This window comes from Trachurus trachurus (assembly GCF_905171665.1).
Source record: "Trachurus trachurus genome assembly, chromosome: 9".
NCBI classification, from domain to species: domain Eukaryota; kingdom Metazoa; phylum Chordata; class Actinopteri; order Carangiformes; family Carangidae; genus Trachurus; species Trachurus trachurus.
The window spans coordinates 22,896,773-22,914,488 of NC_139895.1; the positions used below are offsets into that span (position 1 = coordinate 22,896,773).

A 17,716-nucleotide genomic window follows, 5' to 3' on the forward strand; every position below is an offset into this window, starting at 1 on the left:
CGATTCTCTCCATATGAATGCAGCGTAGCATCTTCACGGATCGTGAGGAGCTCCCGAGTGATTCATCTGTTCAATAAACGATCTTCGTTCTTCCGCCTCTCGACGCAAGACTCGCGGGAACTGCAGCAACGCGCCAAAATAAGAAAACACAGCCCGTCAGTGACAGTGACAGAGAAACGTAGGAGACAAATAACTTTAAAACGCGTTTGTAATGCGGCTGTGTTCACAGTTTTATAAAAACAGAGCGGGTGTTTGATTTATCTCGCCGTGTTGTGACTTCGTGCCGGCGATAGAAGATGGTTTTGCAAAACAGTGGACGGTACTACAGAGCGGACCGAGGACAAGGTGGAGGAGATCAGGAAAACCAGTGAGTTACTTCATTCACTTTCTATAGAAATGAGTCTATAGAGTCTCTAGAGTCTTGACATGGATATTATATTGCACATAATACTTGCTAAGCAGGCCAAAGATAAACGATGTGTGTTTGAACCAGGGACGATGGATCCTCGATGTCCGCTCTCAAGCGCCTGGAGCGCAGCCAGTTCACCGACGAGATGGACGCTCGCTTCGGCTTCGACAGGATGAAAGAGCCGGGGGAGAAGACGGGCTGGCTGATCAACATGCACCCTGTAGGTCCACACGGTGTGACAATAGGTCTGCTGGGAGCTCTTGTAAAGGAGCAGTGACACTAACTATGAACTATTTTTGCTTTCTTATTATCATTTCTAGACGGAGATCCTGGATGAAGACAAGAGGATGATCAGTGCTGTGGACTTTTATTTCATTCAGGAGGATGGAAATAGGTTTAAGGTGTGTTGGAAGGGGGAAAAAACAAATCTGTGGGACAATGGGAAAACAGCACACCTCTTATGCACTTTCCACTACACGAACATACTCTCCCTAATATTTATTTTATCTGCAGGTGGCCCTTCCCTTCAAGCCATATCTTTACATAGCCACTAAAAGGGTAAGGCAGCACCTGTCATTTGCTTCTCATGTCATGTAAACATGTTCAAATCATGACCAAAGTACTGAAAGCAACTGTGTTTGCAGAACTGTGAGAGAGAAGTCATCTCGTACCTGTCGAAGAAGTTCCAAGGAAAGGTGGCGAAGCTGGAAAATCTCCCAAAAGAGGACTTGGACCTGGTGAGAGTTTAGTTTTTGTTTTGTGTTTAGATTTCAGTATTGGATGGTAATGACTGTCGGTGATGCTGATACTTCTGCTCTCTTCAGCCAAACCATTTAGTTGGACTGAAAAGAAGCTACATCAAGCTGTCATTCAACACCGTGGACGACCTTATCAAAGTAAAGCGTGAGATCGCCCCAGCGGTACGCAAGAACAGAGAGAGAGAGCAGTCCAATGACGCTTACACTTCAATGTTATCAAGGTAACAGCAAACCACCAGTCACATTACCTGTTTTTTAATATATATATAAGTTATTTCTGCTCCCGTTTTGATCACCTATGCTGGCTTTTCAGTGCCTTATCTGGTGGCAACGTGACCTCTACGGATGAAGAAGTGATGTCAAAGAGTATTTCAGACCAGTTGGACAACATAGTGGACATGAGAGAGTATGACGTGCCCTATCATGTGCGAGTGTCCATCGACCTGAAAATCCATGTGGTAAAGACTTGTTTCAATCGCTTCGGTGTTTCAGTAATCCTCTCTGTTACATGTGTTCACCTTTCTAATGTTTACTGTCTTTATATATCTCAGGCTCACTGGTACAATGTTCGATACCGAGGCAGCGCTTACCCTCCAGAGATCGTACGGAGAGACGATCTTGTGGAACGACCGGTATGAGGATTTTGTTCTTTAGCCGTCGTGTTGTCAGTGTTTTATGGGAATGGGCCGAGGTGAAACTTTGAAGATGACTCTGGTTCATGTTGTTTCAGGACCCTGTTGTTTTGGCTTTTGACATCGAGACCACCAAACTTCCACTGAAGTTCCCAGATGCAGAGACAGACCAAGTAATGATGATCTCCTACATGATAGACGGACAGGTACGTTTTATTTACTTTACAACCTTGTGTTCTTTACTTTCTATTACACTGTACATGTGAGTTTCATTCATGTCTCCAACCTTACTTTTTAAAGGGGTTTCTAATCACAAACAGAGAGATTGTCTCTGAGAACATCGAGGACTTTGAGTTCACTCCCAAACCTGAATATGAAGGGCCTTTTACCGTGTTCAATGAGGATGATGAGGTGTGTAGCTGCATGGTTGTACCTGTACTACATTGTAGTGTTTTTGCATCAATGCATTAACATGTGTTAATGTGACTTTGGCTGCAGGCGGCACTCATTCAGAGATTCTTTGACCACGTTCAAGAAACCAAACCCAACATCTTCGTAACGTACAACGGAGACTTCTTTGATTGGTGAGCTGTTGTTTTGCTGTCTCTATAAAACAATTTCATGTATTACACATACAGTACTGTACAGTATACTGTAGTGTTTACCTTCCATCTCTTCTCCTTCGTTCTCTCAAGGCCTTTTGTTGAGACTCGAGCCGCACTCCATGGACTGAACATGCACAGGGAGATTGGTTTCCAGAAGGATAACCAGGGCGAGTACAAGGCCAGTCAGGCCATCCACATGGACTGTTTAAGGTCTGCACATCTCTGATACTGTTACGATGACATCATTGTGGTTAACATAAGCTTGCATTTATGGTGATAATTTAAGGTTATTTCATTTCAATCAACCTGTTTCTCCTGTGGCAGGTGGGTAAAGAGAGACAGCTACCTGCCGGTGGGAAGTCATAACCTAAAAGCAGCAGCGAAGGCTAAATTGAGCTACGACCCAGTGGAGCTGGACCCGGAGGAGATGTGTCGCATGGCTACAGAGGAGCCACAGGTACAGAAATAGACTTCAGTTTTTACAGCTTGGTAAATAATGAGGTAGCATGTTTTAAATGGCAGCAACTACGACTTAATTGATGTTTTGTTTTCTCTCCCTTTCTGTCAGACTTTAGCAACCTACTCTGTGTCAGACGCTGTGGCCACATATTACCTGTATATGAAGTATGTCCATCCCTTCATCTTCGCCCTGTGCACCATCATCCCAATGGAGCCAGATGAGGTTTGTTTTTGATGGTGTTGTAATAATCAACTCAAAAATAACATTGATTTTTAGTTATTCATTCTTTTTTTTTTCTCCATTTGTTTTCCATCCGTTACCAGGTGTTGCGTAAAGGTTCGGGGACTCTGTGTGAGGCCTTGCTCATGGTGCAGGCCTTCCACGCCAACATCATCTTCCCCAACAAGCAGGAGCAGGTCTTCAACAAACTGACGGGCGACGGCCACGTCATGGACTCTGAGACCTACGTGGGAGGTCACGTGGAAGCGCTGGAGTCTGGAGTGTTTCGCAGTGACATCCCCTGCCGTTTCAAAATGGTACAGTCGGTCACAAGTTGCACTTTACGCTCACTCCGTGCTGTCTGACTTTTGTTGATGCTTTTAACGCAACAGTTCTGTATGATCTGTTGACAGAACCCGGCTGCATTCGACTTTCTGCTGCAAAGAGTGGAGATGACGATGCGTCACGCCATTGAGGAGGAAGAGAATATCCCCTTGGAGCAAGTCACAAACTTTAATGAGGTTTGATTTTTGTCGTTCAGTTTTGTGTATTTGAAAACTGTTCTCAGTATTCTTGAATACTGAAATGTGCCTGGTTTCACCTCAGGTCTGCGATGAAATAAAGGACAAGTTGACTTCTCTAAAGGAGGTTCCAAACAGGATCGAATGTCCTCTCATCTACCATCTGGACGTTGGGGCCATGTACCCCAACATCATTCTCACCAACCGCCTGCAGGTAAAAAGGAAAAAAAAAAAAAAAAACAACACACATGAATATGAACAAAAGCATAAAACTCAAAACTTTATTTTTTTGTTTTTACAGCCGTCTGCCGTGGTCGATGAAGCAACTTGTGCTGCCTGTGACTTTAACAAGCCCGGAGCCACCTGCCAGAGGAGGATGGCCTGGCAGTGGAGAGGGGAAATCAGTAAGTCACTGTGTTTATAATGTGTTGTTGCTGTGGATATGATGAAGAGCTGAGGAACGTAGATGGATGCATCCAAAAAGACTCAAAGCTGTAACTGCAAAAAAAAGTAGCTGTAATGTCACGTATTAACAATTATCAAGCTTCATAATATGTTGTCAAGTAAGTTGTTGCCTCTGTCTGCAGTGCCGGCCAGTCGTAGTGAGTTTCATCGCATCCAGCAGCAACTTGAGTCCGAGAAGTTCCCACCATTTTTCCCCAACGGTCCACCCCGGGCCTTCCACACCCTCAACAGAGAGGAGCAGGCCAAACATGAGAAGAAACGTTTGGCAGGTACATTATCATTTCCAGCCTGCTTTTTTGTTTTCTGTTGTTACGTTAAGCCAGCCTGGCTTCTTCTGGGTTTCGGCTTTGATTACAAGAGTTGAAATGGGCTTGTAACAAAAACTTGATGCATGTGTTCCACATCCCAGACTACTGTAAGAGAGCCTACAAGAAGACACACGTCACCAGGCGGGAGGAGCGAGTCACCACCATCTGTCAGAGAGAAAACTCCTTCTACGTCGACACTGTGAGGGCTTTCAGAGATCGCCGTTACGAATTCAAAGGACTTCACAAGGTACATATTGGCATCAATAGCAATTAAACAAAATCAAAATTATCCCTACACAAGTTGCATAATTTTAAACGTGACCTATAACCTTAAAATGTGATTTGAATATTCAGCCATTAAATACACACATTCATCCATTTTTAAATGCACAATTCATTTATTATATATTCACTCTTGTTTTGCCTGTTAAATGAAATAATTTTCATGCTTCTTTGATTCAGGTGTGGAAGAAGAAACTGTCCTCAGCTCAGGACAATGGAGACGCAGCTGAAGTGAAACGCTGCAAGAACATGGAGATTCTGTACGAGTCTCTTCAGCTGGCTCACAAGTGTATTCTCAACTCTTTCTACGGCTACGTCATGAGGAAAGGGTAAGAGTCGACTGCTGTGCAGTTTCAGCTGAAGATTGTTTTATAAAATGATTCAGTCTTGTTTTGATGCTGTGGTCCTGACATTGCCTGTTCTGTCTTTGTGTTTCCATCAGGGCGCGCTGGTACTCCATGGAGATGGCTGGCATTGTGTGCTACACTGGAGCCAACATCATCACTCAGGCCAGAGAGCTGATTGAACAAATAGGGTGAGTGTTATGCTGATTGTTATTTTCTCGGTCAGGGAGAAGGCAGCTAAGAGTGTATGGATGAATTGGAGCGGATCCATTGATTTGTTCAGCAGATGCCAACATTTAGGCATGAATGCAACATGGTTTTTATTTCTCATTTTTATATTTTGCCCATTGAACTGCACTTGTACTTGTACACTCATTCACTTTATCCAAGTTGCCGCAGAGAAGAGAGGCATCTGTAAAATTCCTAATAAACGTAAAAATGCTTCAGTATTTTCATCACTGCTTCTCTGTGATGCAGGAGGCCCCTTGAGTTGGACACTGATGGTATCTGGTGTGTCCTCCCCAACACCTTTCCTGAGAACTTTGTGGTGAAGACGAGCAACGAGAAGAAGCCTAAGGTGACCATCTCCTACCCGGGGGCCATGCTGAACATCATGGTGAAGGAGGGATTCACCAACGATCAGTACCACGAGCTGGTAGATCCCGCGTCCCTCACTTACACCACCAGGGCTGAGAACAGCATCTTCTTCGAGGTGGACGGCCCGTACCTGGCGATGATCCTCCCTGCATCTAAAGAGGAAGGAAAGAAACTGAAGAAAAGGTGTGTCACATGTGGAACTCTTTGTGTAAACGAACCATATAGTGGATGATGTGTACCAGAGATTCTGGGGGATCAGCTCCTGGTTACAATCATGTTAAGCTGTAGAGTGATCTGTCTTGTTTTAGGTACGCTGTGTTTAATGAAGATGGCTCTCTTGCTGAGCTGAAGGGTTTTGAAGTGAAGAGAAGAGGAGAGCTCCAGCTGATTAAGATTTTTCAGTCTTCAGTGTTTGAGGCTTTCCTCAAAGGTACCACACTGGAGGAGGTCTACGCTTCTGTGGCCAAAGTGGCCGACTACTGGCTGGATGTTCTCTACAGCAAGGTAAAAAAAAAAAGGATTACAAAATATTAACATGATCCTTTCAAATGTGTTTTGAGTAAAGTGGATTAACCAGCCATTTATCAAATACAATGATTTTTTTTTTTAAAAAGGTCAGGTGCTCTCAAACCTTGTCTCACTTGTTTTCCAGGCTGCCAACATGCCGGACGCAGAGCTGTTCGAGCTGATCTCAGAAAACCGCAACATGTCCAGGAAGCTGGAGGACTACGGAGAACAGAAGTCCACCTCTATCAGCACTGCCAAAAGACTTGCTGAGTTCCTTGGCGACCAGATGGTGAAAGATGCTGGTCTGAGCTGTCGCTACGTCATCTCCAGAAAACCAGAGGGATCACCTGTAACGGAGAGGTGAAAAAACCAAAAACTTCCATATGCTCTAATGTTTAAGGCACCTGCTGTGTCATAGACAGCAGAGTAGGGATCTCTCTTCCTCAGCAGAAGTATTATAGCTAGAATTATATAGTTAATTAAATATTCAATTAGTTAAGAACAAAAACAGATGCATGGATAAGTAGCTGTAAAAAAGTAGACAAACATCTACTATGTTTAAATGAAACGTAGAACAAACTAAATCAAAGGTTCTAAATATAAACTAATATAAATAGTATCTAATAGAGTGATTTAATTATAAAAGGTGACAAAAATTGACAAAAAGAGTTTTCTTTTACACAGTCGCTCCATGAACAGAACAACAAACATGTTGAACACAGATTTTCTGGTGTTGGCAGCACTGAATGAAATTATGTTAAAATTGCTGCTTTCCCAGTGTTTATGGTTTTCTTGAGAACAAGCACTTTGTTATATGTCCAGAAGTAAAAGCCTTTAGTTTGACACTGACCATTTGAAGTTTCTCTCTCTCAGAGCCATTCCTCTGGCCATTTTCCAGGCCGAGCCCAGTGTCAAGAAACATTTCCTTCGTAAGTGGTTGAAGATGCCCAGCCTGCATGACTTGGACATCCGCTCTGTGAGTTTTTAAATAAGAATTATGCACTCGGATACAAGGCTTTGGTTTCCTAAGTGCATTCGCTCATGTGATCCATCTGACCACAATTTCCACTGTGGGCGTTTCTAGATACTTGACTGGAGTTATTACATAGAGCGGCTGGGTAGTGCCATCCAGAAAATCATCACCATCCCTGCAGCTCTGCAACAGGTAACAAAAACCACAACAATTTTTTTTTAAAGTGCGTTTCGTGTGTATCAGTATATCTAGAACACGTGAAAGTACGTAAATGTTTTTTTGGTCTGTTTCATTATTAGGTGAAAAACCCAGTACCCAGAGTGAGGCATCCTGACTGGCTTCACAAGAAACTCCTGGAGAAAAATGACATTTACAAGCAGAAGAAGATCAGTGAGCTGTTCACCAGTGAGGGCAAGAGACAGGTGTGTTCACTTGTTTCCTCTGCTCCCATCTGATGATTTATTGTGTGGTTAAGAGATTTCTTGAACATATTCTGTGGTACATGCTGACCAGCTCTTTATCTCACTCTGATGTCCAGTTGCACACTTTGCTAAAAATGTCTTCTCCTTCTCTCTCAGGTGGCCCATCAGCCTCTGGAAGCGGGCCAAGCAGCGGACATGGAGGACTTCGGTGTGGCACCCAGACCTCTGCAGCCGGCCATCCTCATCAGCACCAAGCGGAAGCGGGCTTCTCAGGGCGAGGACAGCCAGGTGGAGTCTCAGGATGTGGAGCTCACTCAGTCCTGGAGGGAGATCCTGGGACCCCCTCCCCCCAAGGGAACGACACGGGTAGGGAAGCAGGAGAACCAACAGAGTCCTGCCTTGTTGTGGCAGTGAAGTGTCTCCCAAGTAAATTCTTGTTTTAACCACTGTGTGTGTGTACAGGAGGAGCTTCTGGTGTGGCTGCGCTACCATAAGAAAAAGTGGGAGCTGCAGCTGAAGCAGAGGAAGGAGAGGAAGAAGAGGAGGCGGATGCTGGACGGCGAAGCTCAGCCCGTAGGAGGAGGAGTGATCAGAGGCGGCCCCACCACCGGCCTGGGAAGCTTCCTCCGCAGAACGGCACGCAGCATCCTGGACATGCCGTGGCAGATCGTGCAGATTGCAGAGACCAGTCACCCTGGTCTGTACAAGCTGTGGGCTGTGATCGGAAACGACCTGCACTGCATGAAGCTCAACATCCCCCGTGTCTTCTACGTCAATCAGAAAGTCCCAAAACAAGAGGAGGGGGCCACATACAAAAAGGCACGCAATATAAAAAAAGTCACTGTAAATAGTTTGAAAGCATGTGATGTCATAATAACTTAACAATGTAAATTTAAATATTAAAACACTGGTTTCAGGTGAACCGCATGCTGCCTCGCTCCAACATTGTGTACTATCTCTACGAGTACTGTGTACCAGAGGACATGTACCAGGAGCACATCAACGAGATCAACGCAGACCTCTCTGCACCCGACATCGAAGGAGTCTATGAAACACAGGTATCGTGTATACACACACTTCCAAATGCATTTATGGGTTTATCTAATAGTGCATAGATGTTTGATGACATACTAAACCAGCTCCACGTTATCAGCTTTTCGGTATCGGTCCACCGCAGCGTGCCATTTGTAAATGGATAACGCAGCGTTAATGTGATCTCCTTACTCTCACTCCTTCAGGTCCCCCTGCTGTTTCGTGCCCTGGTGCAGCTCGGATGTATGTGTATGGTCAATAAACATGTTGTGAGGGATCTGGCCGGCAGGGAGGCCGACACGTTCGACCTGGAGCATCTAGAGATGAGGTCTCTGGCCCAGTTCAGCTACCTGGAGCCTGGTAAGACCAGTCTCACGCACCGGTTATTTGAAATGAATGTCAAAATGGATCATATAGAGTTTTTTTGTTTTGTTATTTCCAATTTTCTTTCCCTCCCTCCCTCCCTCCCTCCCTAATGTTAAGGATGGTCACATTTTATATCTCCAGTGTTATTCTGTGTACTTCAATGTTTTGGGGATGCTACAGTTTAAAGCTAGCCCATCTAGAAATGATCATGTGAAAACCTTCATGTTTATGGAGACTTAAATCAAAGTGGAACAGTGGATTCTTACATAACGGCTTTTTGGGATTCACTGGGCAGGACCCATGGATTTTGTTTTATTTAGTCTGACTGTGTCACATTTGCCTTCCTCTCAGGGAGTGTTCGCCACATGTATTTGTATCACCACAGCCAAGGTCACAAGGCTCTGTTTGGCCTCTTCATCCCCTCTCAGCGTAAAGCCAGCATCTTTGTCCTGGACACAGTAAGAATAATACAACTCTTTATTTCCTCCACTGTAGTGTTGTTGTTTGCAGAGAATAACTTTCATGGTCTCTCATTAAATTATTTTTTTTCTTCTAGGTTCGAAGCAACCAGATGCCCAACCTGGGTAACCTTTACACGGCTGAACGCACTGCGCTCCTGGAGAAGACGACAGAGGAGCTTCTTCCTCCAGAGAAACACAACTTTGAAGTCCGAGCTGAAAACGATGCGAAGGCCATCTACCGCGCTCTGCAGCGCATACTGCTGAACTACAAGGTTAAATATACTGTTCCACTTGAATCCTTAGTTGTCCTGTAGTGCATTACACTCAGAGACATTACTGCTTATGTTCATGTGAGTAAACGGCATCTGTTGCTGTTTTCCAGGAGGAGCGTCGTGGACCCACCCTCATTGCCGTGCAGTCGAACTGGGACCTGCGGCGCTTGGCGGCAGGTATGCCCGTGCTTGAGGAGTTCCCGGTTGTGCCAGTGCATGTGGTTGATGAGATCAGCTACAATGTGTTGGACTGGCAACGTCACGGTGCCCGACGTATGATCCGCCACTACCTCAATCTGGACAGCTGCCTGTCACAGGCCTTTGACATGGCCAGGTATAAACTATACAATAATATTTACTATTATAATGAGCTGCTGAGTCTCAGGTCGGTCTAACATGCTGTCTTTGTAGCTGTCGTTTTTACCATGGTTGATTAATAAACAGCATTTAACTGCATGAAATCTGAGCGTTTTAAACCTCACATGATGTCTCCCACCTCCAGGTATTACCACTTACCTGTGGGGAACCTGCCTCAGGATGTGTCTATCTTTGGGTCAGACTTGTTCCTGGCAAGACATCTACGCAAACACAACCACCTGCTGTGGCTTTCACCCACGGCCAGACCTGACCTCGGAGGGAAAGAGGCTGACGACAGTCGCCTGGTCATGGAAAGCGATGACAGGAGCTCTGTGGAGATCAACGCTCAGGGATGCTACTCCACAGGTACATAAACACCAGGAACGCACATGTGAAAAAAGCCAAAGATTACAGGACGAGACATTTTGAGGTGTCTTTCTCTGTGTTAATGGGTTATCCTCCTTCCTCCAGTGTGTTTGGAGCTGGACCTGCAGAGCCTGGCGGTGAACACCATCCTCCAATCGCAGCATGTTAATGACATGGAGGGCGGAGCCAGTCTGGGCGTCAGTTTTGATGTGATCCAGCAGGCCTCGCTGGAGGACATGATGTCAGGAAATCAGGGAGCAAGCGCTCTGGCTAGCTACGATGAGACTGCTCTCTGCTCCAACACCTTCAGGTGTGTGAACATCTGTTGTGCATGGTTATTTAAACCCACGCTTACACAGTGGGAAAAAAAAAACAATAAAAAGAGCCAATTTCTTGCATGCTATGTTCCTCATCACATGGTTTCCTCTGTGGTGTACGGGCAGGATCTTGAAGAGCATGGTGGTCGGATGGGTGAGGGAGATCACTCAGTACCACAACGTGTACGCAGACAACCAGGTGATGCACTTCTACCGCTGGCTGCGCTCCCCGAGCTCTCTGCTCTACGACCCTGCACTGCACCGCACCCTGCACAACATGATGAAGAAGGTGTTTCTACAGTGAGTGCCACACTACTGCAACTATCCATCAGTTATTTGGTCACATAGTTAGTCTTTGTTTGAATGGTGAAATCTCGTTCTTGTCTTATGAGATGGCATTAGTTCCTGTGCCGATATATCAGTGGGTTATCAGACTCTCAAAGGACATTTTTCACCAGTAGAGGCAACACTGGTATTTGCTAGTTTGTTTTTTAATAATAGCTTCAAGTTAGTTCCGGTCCCATCATTTGGTAAAATAACTACAAATCAGTTGGAAGCCAAAGTGCTTTAATAAAATTAGTTGTTGTTGTCTTTATTACTGTCTGGTTTGCTTTCATCTTTTTTTCTTGTTCTCCCCTGCTCTATGTTAAATGCAGAACTCCTCTACCTCCATTCACCACCCTCACACTTTGCTTTCAGGTTGGTTGCAGAGTTCAAACGCCTTGGCTCAACCGTTGTGTATGGAAACTTCAACAGGATCATCCTGTGCACTAAAAAACGGAGGACAGATGATGCAATTGGCTACGTGGAATACATCACCAACAGGTCCGACATTTAACCTCCCCAGTCTGTATTGTATAGAGATTTTATCCTTTACATTTAATCTCTGTATTTATTAATTAAATACCCTGTAGTACTTGACATAATTGCATATTTATGTAGATACATTATGTTATATTACAACTACTAGGCTATACATTAGCAGACTGCTCGCTCAATAAAAATCATCCACTACACCACTTCAATGTTTTCTGGAGATTGTGTTGTGGTTTCTATTAAGCAAGCATAAAAAGCTGAGCTGCCTATTGAAATAACAAGAGAAAAACTAATTAGTGAATTAGGCCAATGTACTATACGCAGTACAATCAATACTAAGTGAAATGAAATGTGTCTCTGCATTGCTTTATTGTTATTGCCAGCTCTCAGTGTTTTTCGACTTTACAGCAGCATTTCTTAACCAGGTCGAACAAACAACAAATACAGTCAGTCAATATTACAGATAATCACATCTGAGCATTTCCTCTTGAAAGCCTTCTCCTAAATAGCATATTATTAAGATCAAGGCACTTTATCTGTATGAGATTTTTTGTTGTTTTGTTGCAGTCTGTCTATCATATTCTGAGTCAATCCAACATCTGACAAATCCCCTCCCTAACTCTTCCTCTTCAAGCATCCACTCCAGAGAAATCTTCCACTCTTTGTCCTTGTCCTTCTCCCGATGCTGGGAGTTCCTGCTGTGGATGGATCCCGCCAACTACGGTGGTGTGAAGGGCAAACTGCCCTCCAGCCTCTTGTATGGAGAGGTACGTCACACACTGAAACTTAGTTTACTTGTTTTAATTTAAGTATATCAGAATATCTCTGAATACAGAGCTCACCCCCCCCCCCTTATCCGTTGCCATTTTTAGGACGGAGCCAAACAGAAGAAAAACCAACAAGGTGATGGTGATGAGGGTGGCAGCGACGATGAAGATGAGGAGGAAGCTGGTGTGGAGGAAGAGGATGCTGATGTGCCGGCGGATGAGGTGGAGGAGCTGATTGAGAGCAGCTGGAACATCATGCAGTATCTGCCCCAAACAGCCTCCTGTCAGAAATACTTCCTCATGATCGTCTCAGGTAAAACAAATAATACTAATCTACACAAAACAGCCTCTCTTTTTTTTTCTTCACCTGTCTCTGTGTCGACACTTAACACACGCACGTCTCTTCCACCCCAGCGTACATCGCAGCAGTGTACCACAGCATGAAAGAGGAGCTGAGGCGTAACGCTCCCGGAGCCACACCAGTCAAGAGACGTGGAGGCAGCCAGGCTTCCCAGCAGGCAGTGGGAGACTTGAGTGCTCTTCCTGGTACGGTGCCGTTTGGGGAGCTGCTTCAGTTACTAAAGACTTAACCTGTGTCTCTAAGGAACGTCACATTACACACATTAGAGTCACGACAGACTACGGACTAGTGTCTGTTACACTTAAGTCACCGAGGGGAAGTTTTTAATCATATTTAGATAGATCTCCTCTCACATGTGTTTTTTTTCTTTTCAACTCTCTGCCACAGGAATGATCTCCTTCTCCCAGGAGTATGTGTCAAGTGAGCTGACGCAGAACTTTTTCACCATCACTCAAAAGATCCAGAAGAAGGTGACGGGTACGAGGAGTGTGACCCAGCCCTCGGAGATGTTTCCTGTCCTGCCTGGATCCCACCTGCCACTCAACAACCCAGCACTGGAGTTTATTAAATATGTTTGCCAGGTATATACACTCAAATACCACGTCACTGATGGGACAAGCCGAGACCTGGAGAGATGGACAAACAGATTTTGGATGTAGACATGATTTCTCCTGTTGTAAATTTAGCAGGATTTCAAACTGATGAGAGTTTCTTACTGTCTCTTCCCCCCCCCTCAGGTCCTCTCACTGGATGCCAACATCGTGAACCAGGTAAACAAGCTGAAGAGAGACCTCCTGCGTCTCGTGGACGTCGGTGAGTTTGCAGAGGACGCCCAGTTCCGTGACCCCTGTAACTCCTACATCCTGCCAGAAGTCATCTGCCACCAGTGTAATTTCTGTCGTGACCTCGACCTCTGCAAGGACCCGTCTGTCGCACAGGTACGACCAGAAAAGCGAAGGAGCAACTGATAACGACACTGATCTCCCTCCTGTTTGAAGCTGCTTTATTAAACTGTCAGATTGTTAAACTGAGGTTTCCTCTTCTCAGGACGGGTCTGTCCTGCCTCAGTGGTTCTGCTCCAACTGTCAGGCCCAGTACGAGACTGAGTCTATCGAGATGGCCCTGGTAGAAGCTCTGAAGAAGAAACTGATGAGCTTCACGCTGCAGGACCTGGTGAGTCAAAAAAAACCATTGTGATACTTATCCTGGCGGTTCATACATACAGCGTAAACTGTAATGTTCCTGGTTCTCTTCCCATTATCTTAAAAAAAAAAAAAAAAACTCAAACAGCGTTATATACGAATCAGTATTAGGGCCAGCCAAAAAAAAAAAGTCCGGCACAAGAAAGAAAAAAAAAAGCCGGGCAAAAAGTATTAGGGCCAGGCAAAAAAAAAAAAAATCTGCCACAAGGAAAAAAGAAAAAAATGTCGGGCAAAAGGAGTATTAGGGCCAGCCCAAAAAAAAAATCAGGCACAAGAAGAAAAAAAAACAGGCAAAAATAATAATAAATCCGCCACAAGAAAGATTTTTTTTTTCCCCAATGGATTTTTTTTTTTTTTTGCCAGATTTTTGGGGGGGGTTCAAAGTATATATTTTTTTGGTGTTTTGCCTTTTATTTTATTTTTTAGTATATTTTTTTGGGCTTTTCATGCCTTTATTAGATAGGACAGTTCAGAGTGTGACAGGAAATGGGAGGCAGAGAGGGGGGGATGACACGCAGGATAGGGCCGTCTGACGCGGGACTCGAACCGGGGCCACCTGCAGCAAGTACTATAACCTCTACACATGGGGCGGCCACTCTACTCACTGCACCACGCGCCGCCCCTTTTTGGGGTTTTTTTGCCAGATTTTTTTTTTATATATTTATCTCCTCTGCTGAAAAGGGTAAGACAGAAAAGTAAACTAAAAGTTCCAGGAGAAAAAGCACCTCAAGATTTCACTGGTACCATCAGTGTCAAAGAAACATACTCTAACTATATAATGCAAAGCCATTTGTCTAAGCGATACCGGTAAATGTAGCAGAACATTGTGAGGAAACTGCATAATTTTCACAAATGTTTCCCCTTAAACTCGTGTGTTTTTTAGGTGTGTACCAAATGTAAAGGAGTCAAGGAAGCAAACATGCCCGTCTACTGTGGATGTGCTGGAGACTTTGACCTCACCTTCTCAGCCAAGGTTTCTACTTTTAAATTCTTTACATCATTCAGAGTAGTGATGAAATCATATGATGGTTCCTGTTTGACTGTGTTCTCACAGCTGTTGTTTTGCTTTTCCTTGTATTTACAGAGCTTCTCCGAGCAGATCACGGTGTTTCGAAACATAGCGTCCCACTACAGCATGAGCTTCCTGGAGGAGACTATTGACTGGCTGCTTGCAATGAGCCCACAGATCAGCCAGAGCACTCACTAATGTGACTTCCACAAAGGTCTGACGCTCCCTAGGCTGCATCTGTTTTCAACTATTAATTCTGTTCGGCCTGAAAAACACTCAGCACTCAAACGTCCCCGACAGATGCACTCAATGAAGTCTGATTCAGTGCTGTTTGATGTGCTGGAGCAGGTTGGATAAGAAATGTGTGAACTGTAAATATATTTCAATCTCTCATATTAATATTTTGTAATGATTACAACTTTTGACTGTCAATAAAAGCTTTTCAAGTGTTTTAACTGTGCGCCTGTTTGTTCTGACTGTCAGTCATTTGAGTCGGACTCTACCACAAAGGAAACAGCAGAAACATCCTGATTTCCACTCACTCTTGGGACCCTCATTAATCAGAAGTCACTAATTGTCTGAGCTTCCTCTTCATGGATGCTAATGTGTCTGTGGCTTGTGCACAGCTTGTGACCTGAAATGTCTTCATTTCCTAATCTGATCTCAAATGTGCAATAAATGGGTGAGACGTATCGGATGCTGCGTATTTCCATGATGGTTACTGTCTAGTTTTTCTCTGGTGTGGCAAAGAGGAAGATCTTATTTCTTTTAGTGATTTCAATTTTTCTTTGAGGATTTATTTCATTTTCTTATTTTTTTTTTTTTTTTTTTTTTTTATTTGTTTAAGGAGGACAGTGCACATTAATGAACATTTAATAAATGTAAAGGTGCCAGTGTTAGCCAAAGGCTAATTTCAGACTGTGTTAAAAGCCATTAAAATGAACAAATAAAGACATAGGGAACATGATTCATAAAAGCAGGAAAAAACACAAGAAACACAAAGATCAGCACAAAAATTGGAACGTATCCAAACAGAAACCAACAGACAATAAAACTACAAAATGGGACAGACAATTAAAGCAGATATCAGCTTCACGGCCGTTTCGGCTAATGCTGCGTTCAAGGCAGGCTTTTGAAACCGTAAGTTACAGCTTCAAGTCACAACTACGACTTGGTAGCGTTCCAGGTAACCCGTAGCTCGTGTTTTTACCATCCTGTTGTCTGTGAAAGTTCCCTATAACGGCCACTCGTAACTTCCGACCCGTGAACTCGTACCAGATCGAACTGGTATGACTTCACAGGAAGGAAAAACACAAAGTACGAGTTTCTTTGAACGCACCATGAGTTAGCAGCCCCCGCCCTTGTCAGGCATCAATTGGTCCTCGTGCTACGTCACCACATTCACGCGCATCCCTTGGCTGCACACACAGCCCTTCATGCCGTTCTCTCTCCTCATTGGATAACACTTGTATCCCACAAGGAAAATTTTCTCCTCGGGTTACAGCAGAGCAGAGTGACGGAGAGACTCGTGTTTAGGCTGAAATACTTCATGTAAGTGATTGCTGACGGAAAATAGGACTATTTAGGACTTATATTAACAAAAACATTCCACTGATATCTGCTTTAACGTGACACTACTATAAAAAATAAAAACAAAAAACAGGGAGTATAGTGCAATTAAATAAATTTAGGTGAGATGGACTGTTTACGATGGATAAAATGGATGGAGATGCAGCAATGCAAAGACCAGAACAGGGTTTCTTTATGGAGTTGTGCTAGGAGGGGTTGAGAACACAACAAAGCCAAACAACGAAACCAAATATAATACAGTGTAAAGCGGGTCTAGGTCTTCATCAGTTGAGAGTTTCTTTCATGGAGATAATATGAACAAATCTGGCATGTCGGATACATTTTTTGCCTGGATCACAATGATCTTAACTCATCCACCTCCATCTCTTTAACCTTATTGCCCCATAAATGACTCACTTTGTCTGCTGATGGGCTTCTCCCAGACAAGTAATCACATTTCAGACTCTGAACTGAGGCACAATTAGATTGGCTCCTCCGACCTTTCCCATTGACACATACTGTACATGTCAGTTGACAAATGAATGCCTATTTGTGGGACAATGACGAAATCCTTTACATTTTCTCTTGTTAGCCTCTCAATGTATCATACAAGAAAGATTTTATGAGCTTAATGGTGGAGTAAATGAAATAATACATAAAAACAACCCTTTTAAGATATAACAACCTATAACATTTCAACATGTCATAAGCACAATTCCCCAAATGACATGTGGCTGTCCTTTGTGCTCCTTCATCCATCATAACAAATATTGATCCTTTAGAACTTAGTCTTAAGTTGTTGTTTTTCACCGCTGACATTTCTGTTGCTCTCAGGCGTTTGGATGGATTCACACTTCCCCACAATCTTGTTAGAGAAAACCATCTTATGGGAAATGCCAGTGTTATTTGATTACCGCTCATTGCTCCTCTCCTCGCGGTTTCCTCCTGTGTCTTCTCATTATTCTGAACGCGTCAGGTTGAAAAGAGGAGGAACTGAATCAGTCGGTGTGAGTCAGTGTTGCACAATCTACTGTATTTTAGTGTCATGCTGCTGTAATAACACTTACTTCTGAGTTTGCAGATTACTTTTATTATTGAACTGAATGTCTTTAATACATTTGTCAAAATGTGTACTGTTTGTGAATCTCATGGCTGTGTACTCAAATATTTATCTGGTATGAAATACTATACTGTTTCCATATTGTTGCGATAAACACATCTTCTAAGTGTCGTCTGAGAAACAGGCAGAGTTTCATCAAGATTTGAGATGATAAATGTCCACTGCACAGGCAGAAAACAGGCCGATCATGTCACTGTGG

The 17,716-nt window shown here is 43.8% G+C and overlaps 1 protein-coding gene across 1 annotated transcript; it reads left to right on the plus strand.

Annotated features, from left to right (window-relative positions):
• Window positions 1-296: 296 nt before the first annotated feature.
• Window positions 297-15,026, plus strand: pole (polymerase (DNA directed), epsilon; the record flags this gene model as incomplete). Its single annotated transcript, XM_083978216.1, has 47 exons — window positions 297-367; window positions 494-629; window positions 730-810; window positions 923-967; window positions 1,054-1,146; window positions 1,234-1,388; window positions 1,481-1,625; window positions 1,719-1,799; window positions 1,898-2,005; window positions 2,100-2,210; window positions 2,298-2,383; window positions 2,495-2,614; window positions 2,729-2,861; window positions 2,973-3,086; window positions 3,188-3,400; window positions 3,497-3,604; window positions 3,690-3,818; window positions 3,906-4,008; window positions 4,192-4,338; window positions 4,479-4,624; window positions 4,840-4,988; window positions 5,102-5,194; window positions 5,481-5,783; window positions 5,909-6,104; window positions 6,253-6,467; window positions 6,981-7,083; window positions 7,192-7,272; window positions 7,380-7,502; window positions 7,659-7,868; window positions 7,965-8,321; window positions 8,420-8,560; window positions 8,741-8,894; window positions 9,252-9,358; window positions 9,457-9,633; window positions 9,744-9,967; window positions 10,136-10,356; window positions 10,462-10,666; window positions 10,800-10,973; window positions 11,373-11,498; window positions 12,124-12,256; window positions 12,362-12,569; window positions 12,671-12,802; window positions 13,005-13,198; window positions 13,355-13,555; window positions 13,665-13,790; window positions 14,703-14,792; window positions 14,904-15,026. 47 exons carry the CDS (start codon window positions 297-299, stop codon window positions 15,024-15,026), a joined length of 6,891 nt encoding a protein of 2,296 aa, XP_083834342.1.
• Between the last annotated feature and the right edge of the window lie 2,690 nt (window positions 15,027-17,716).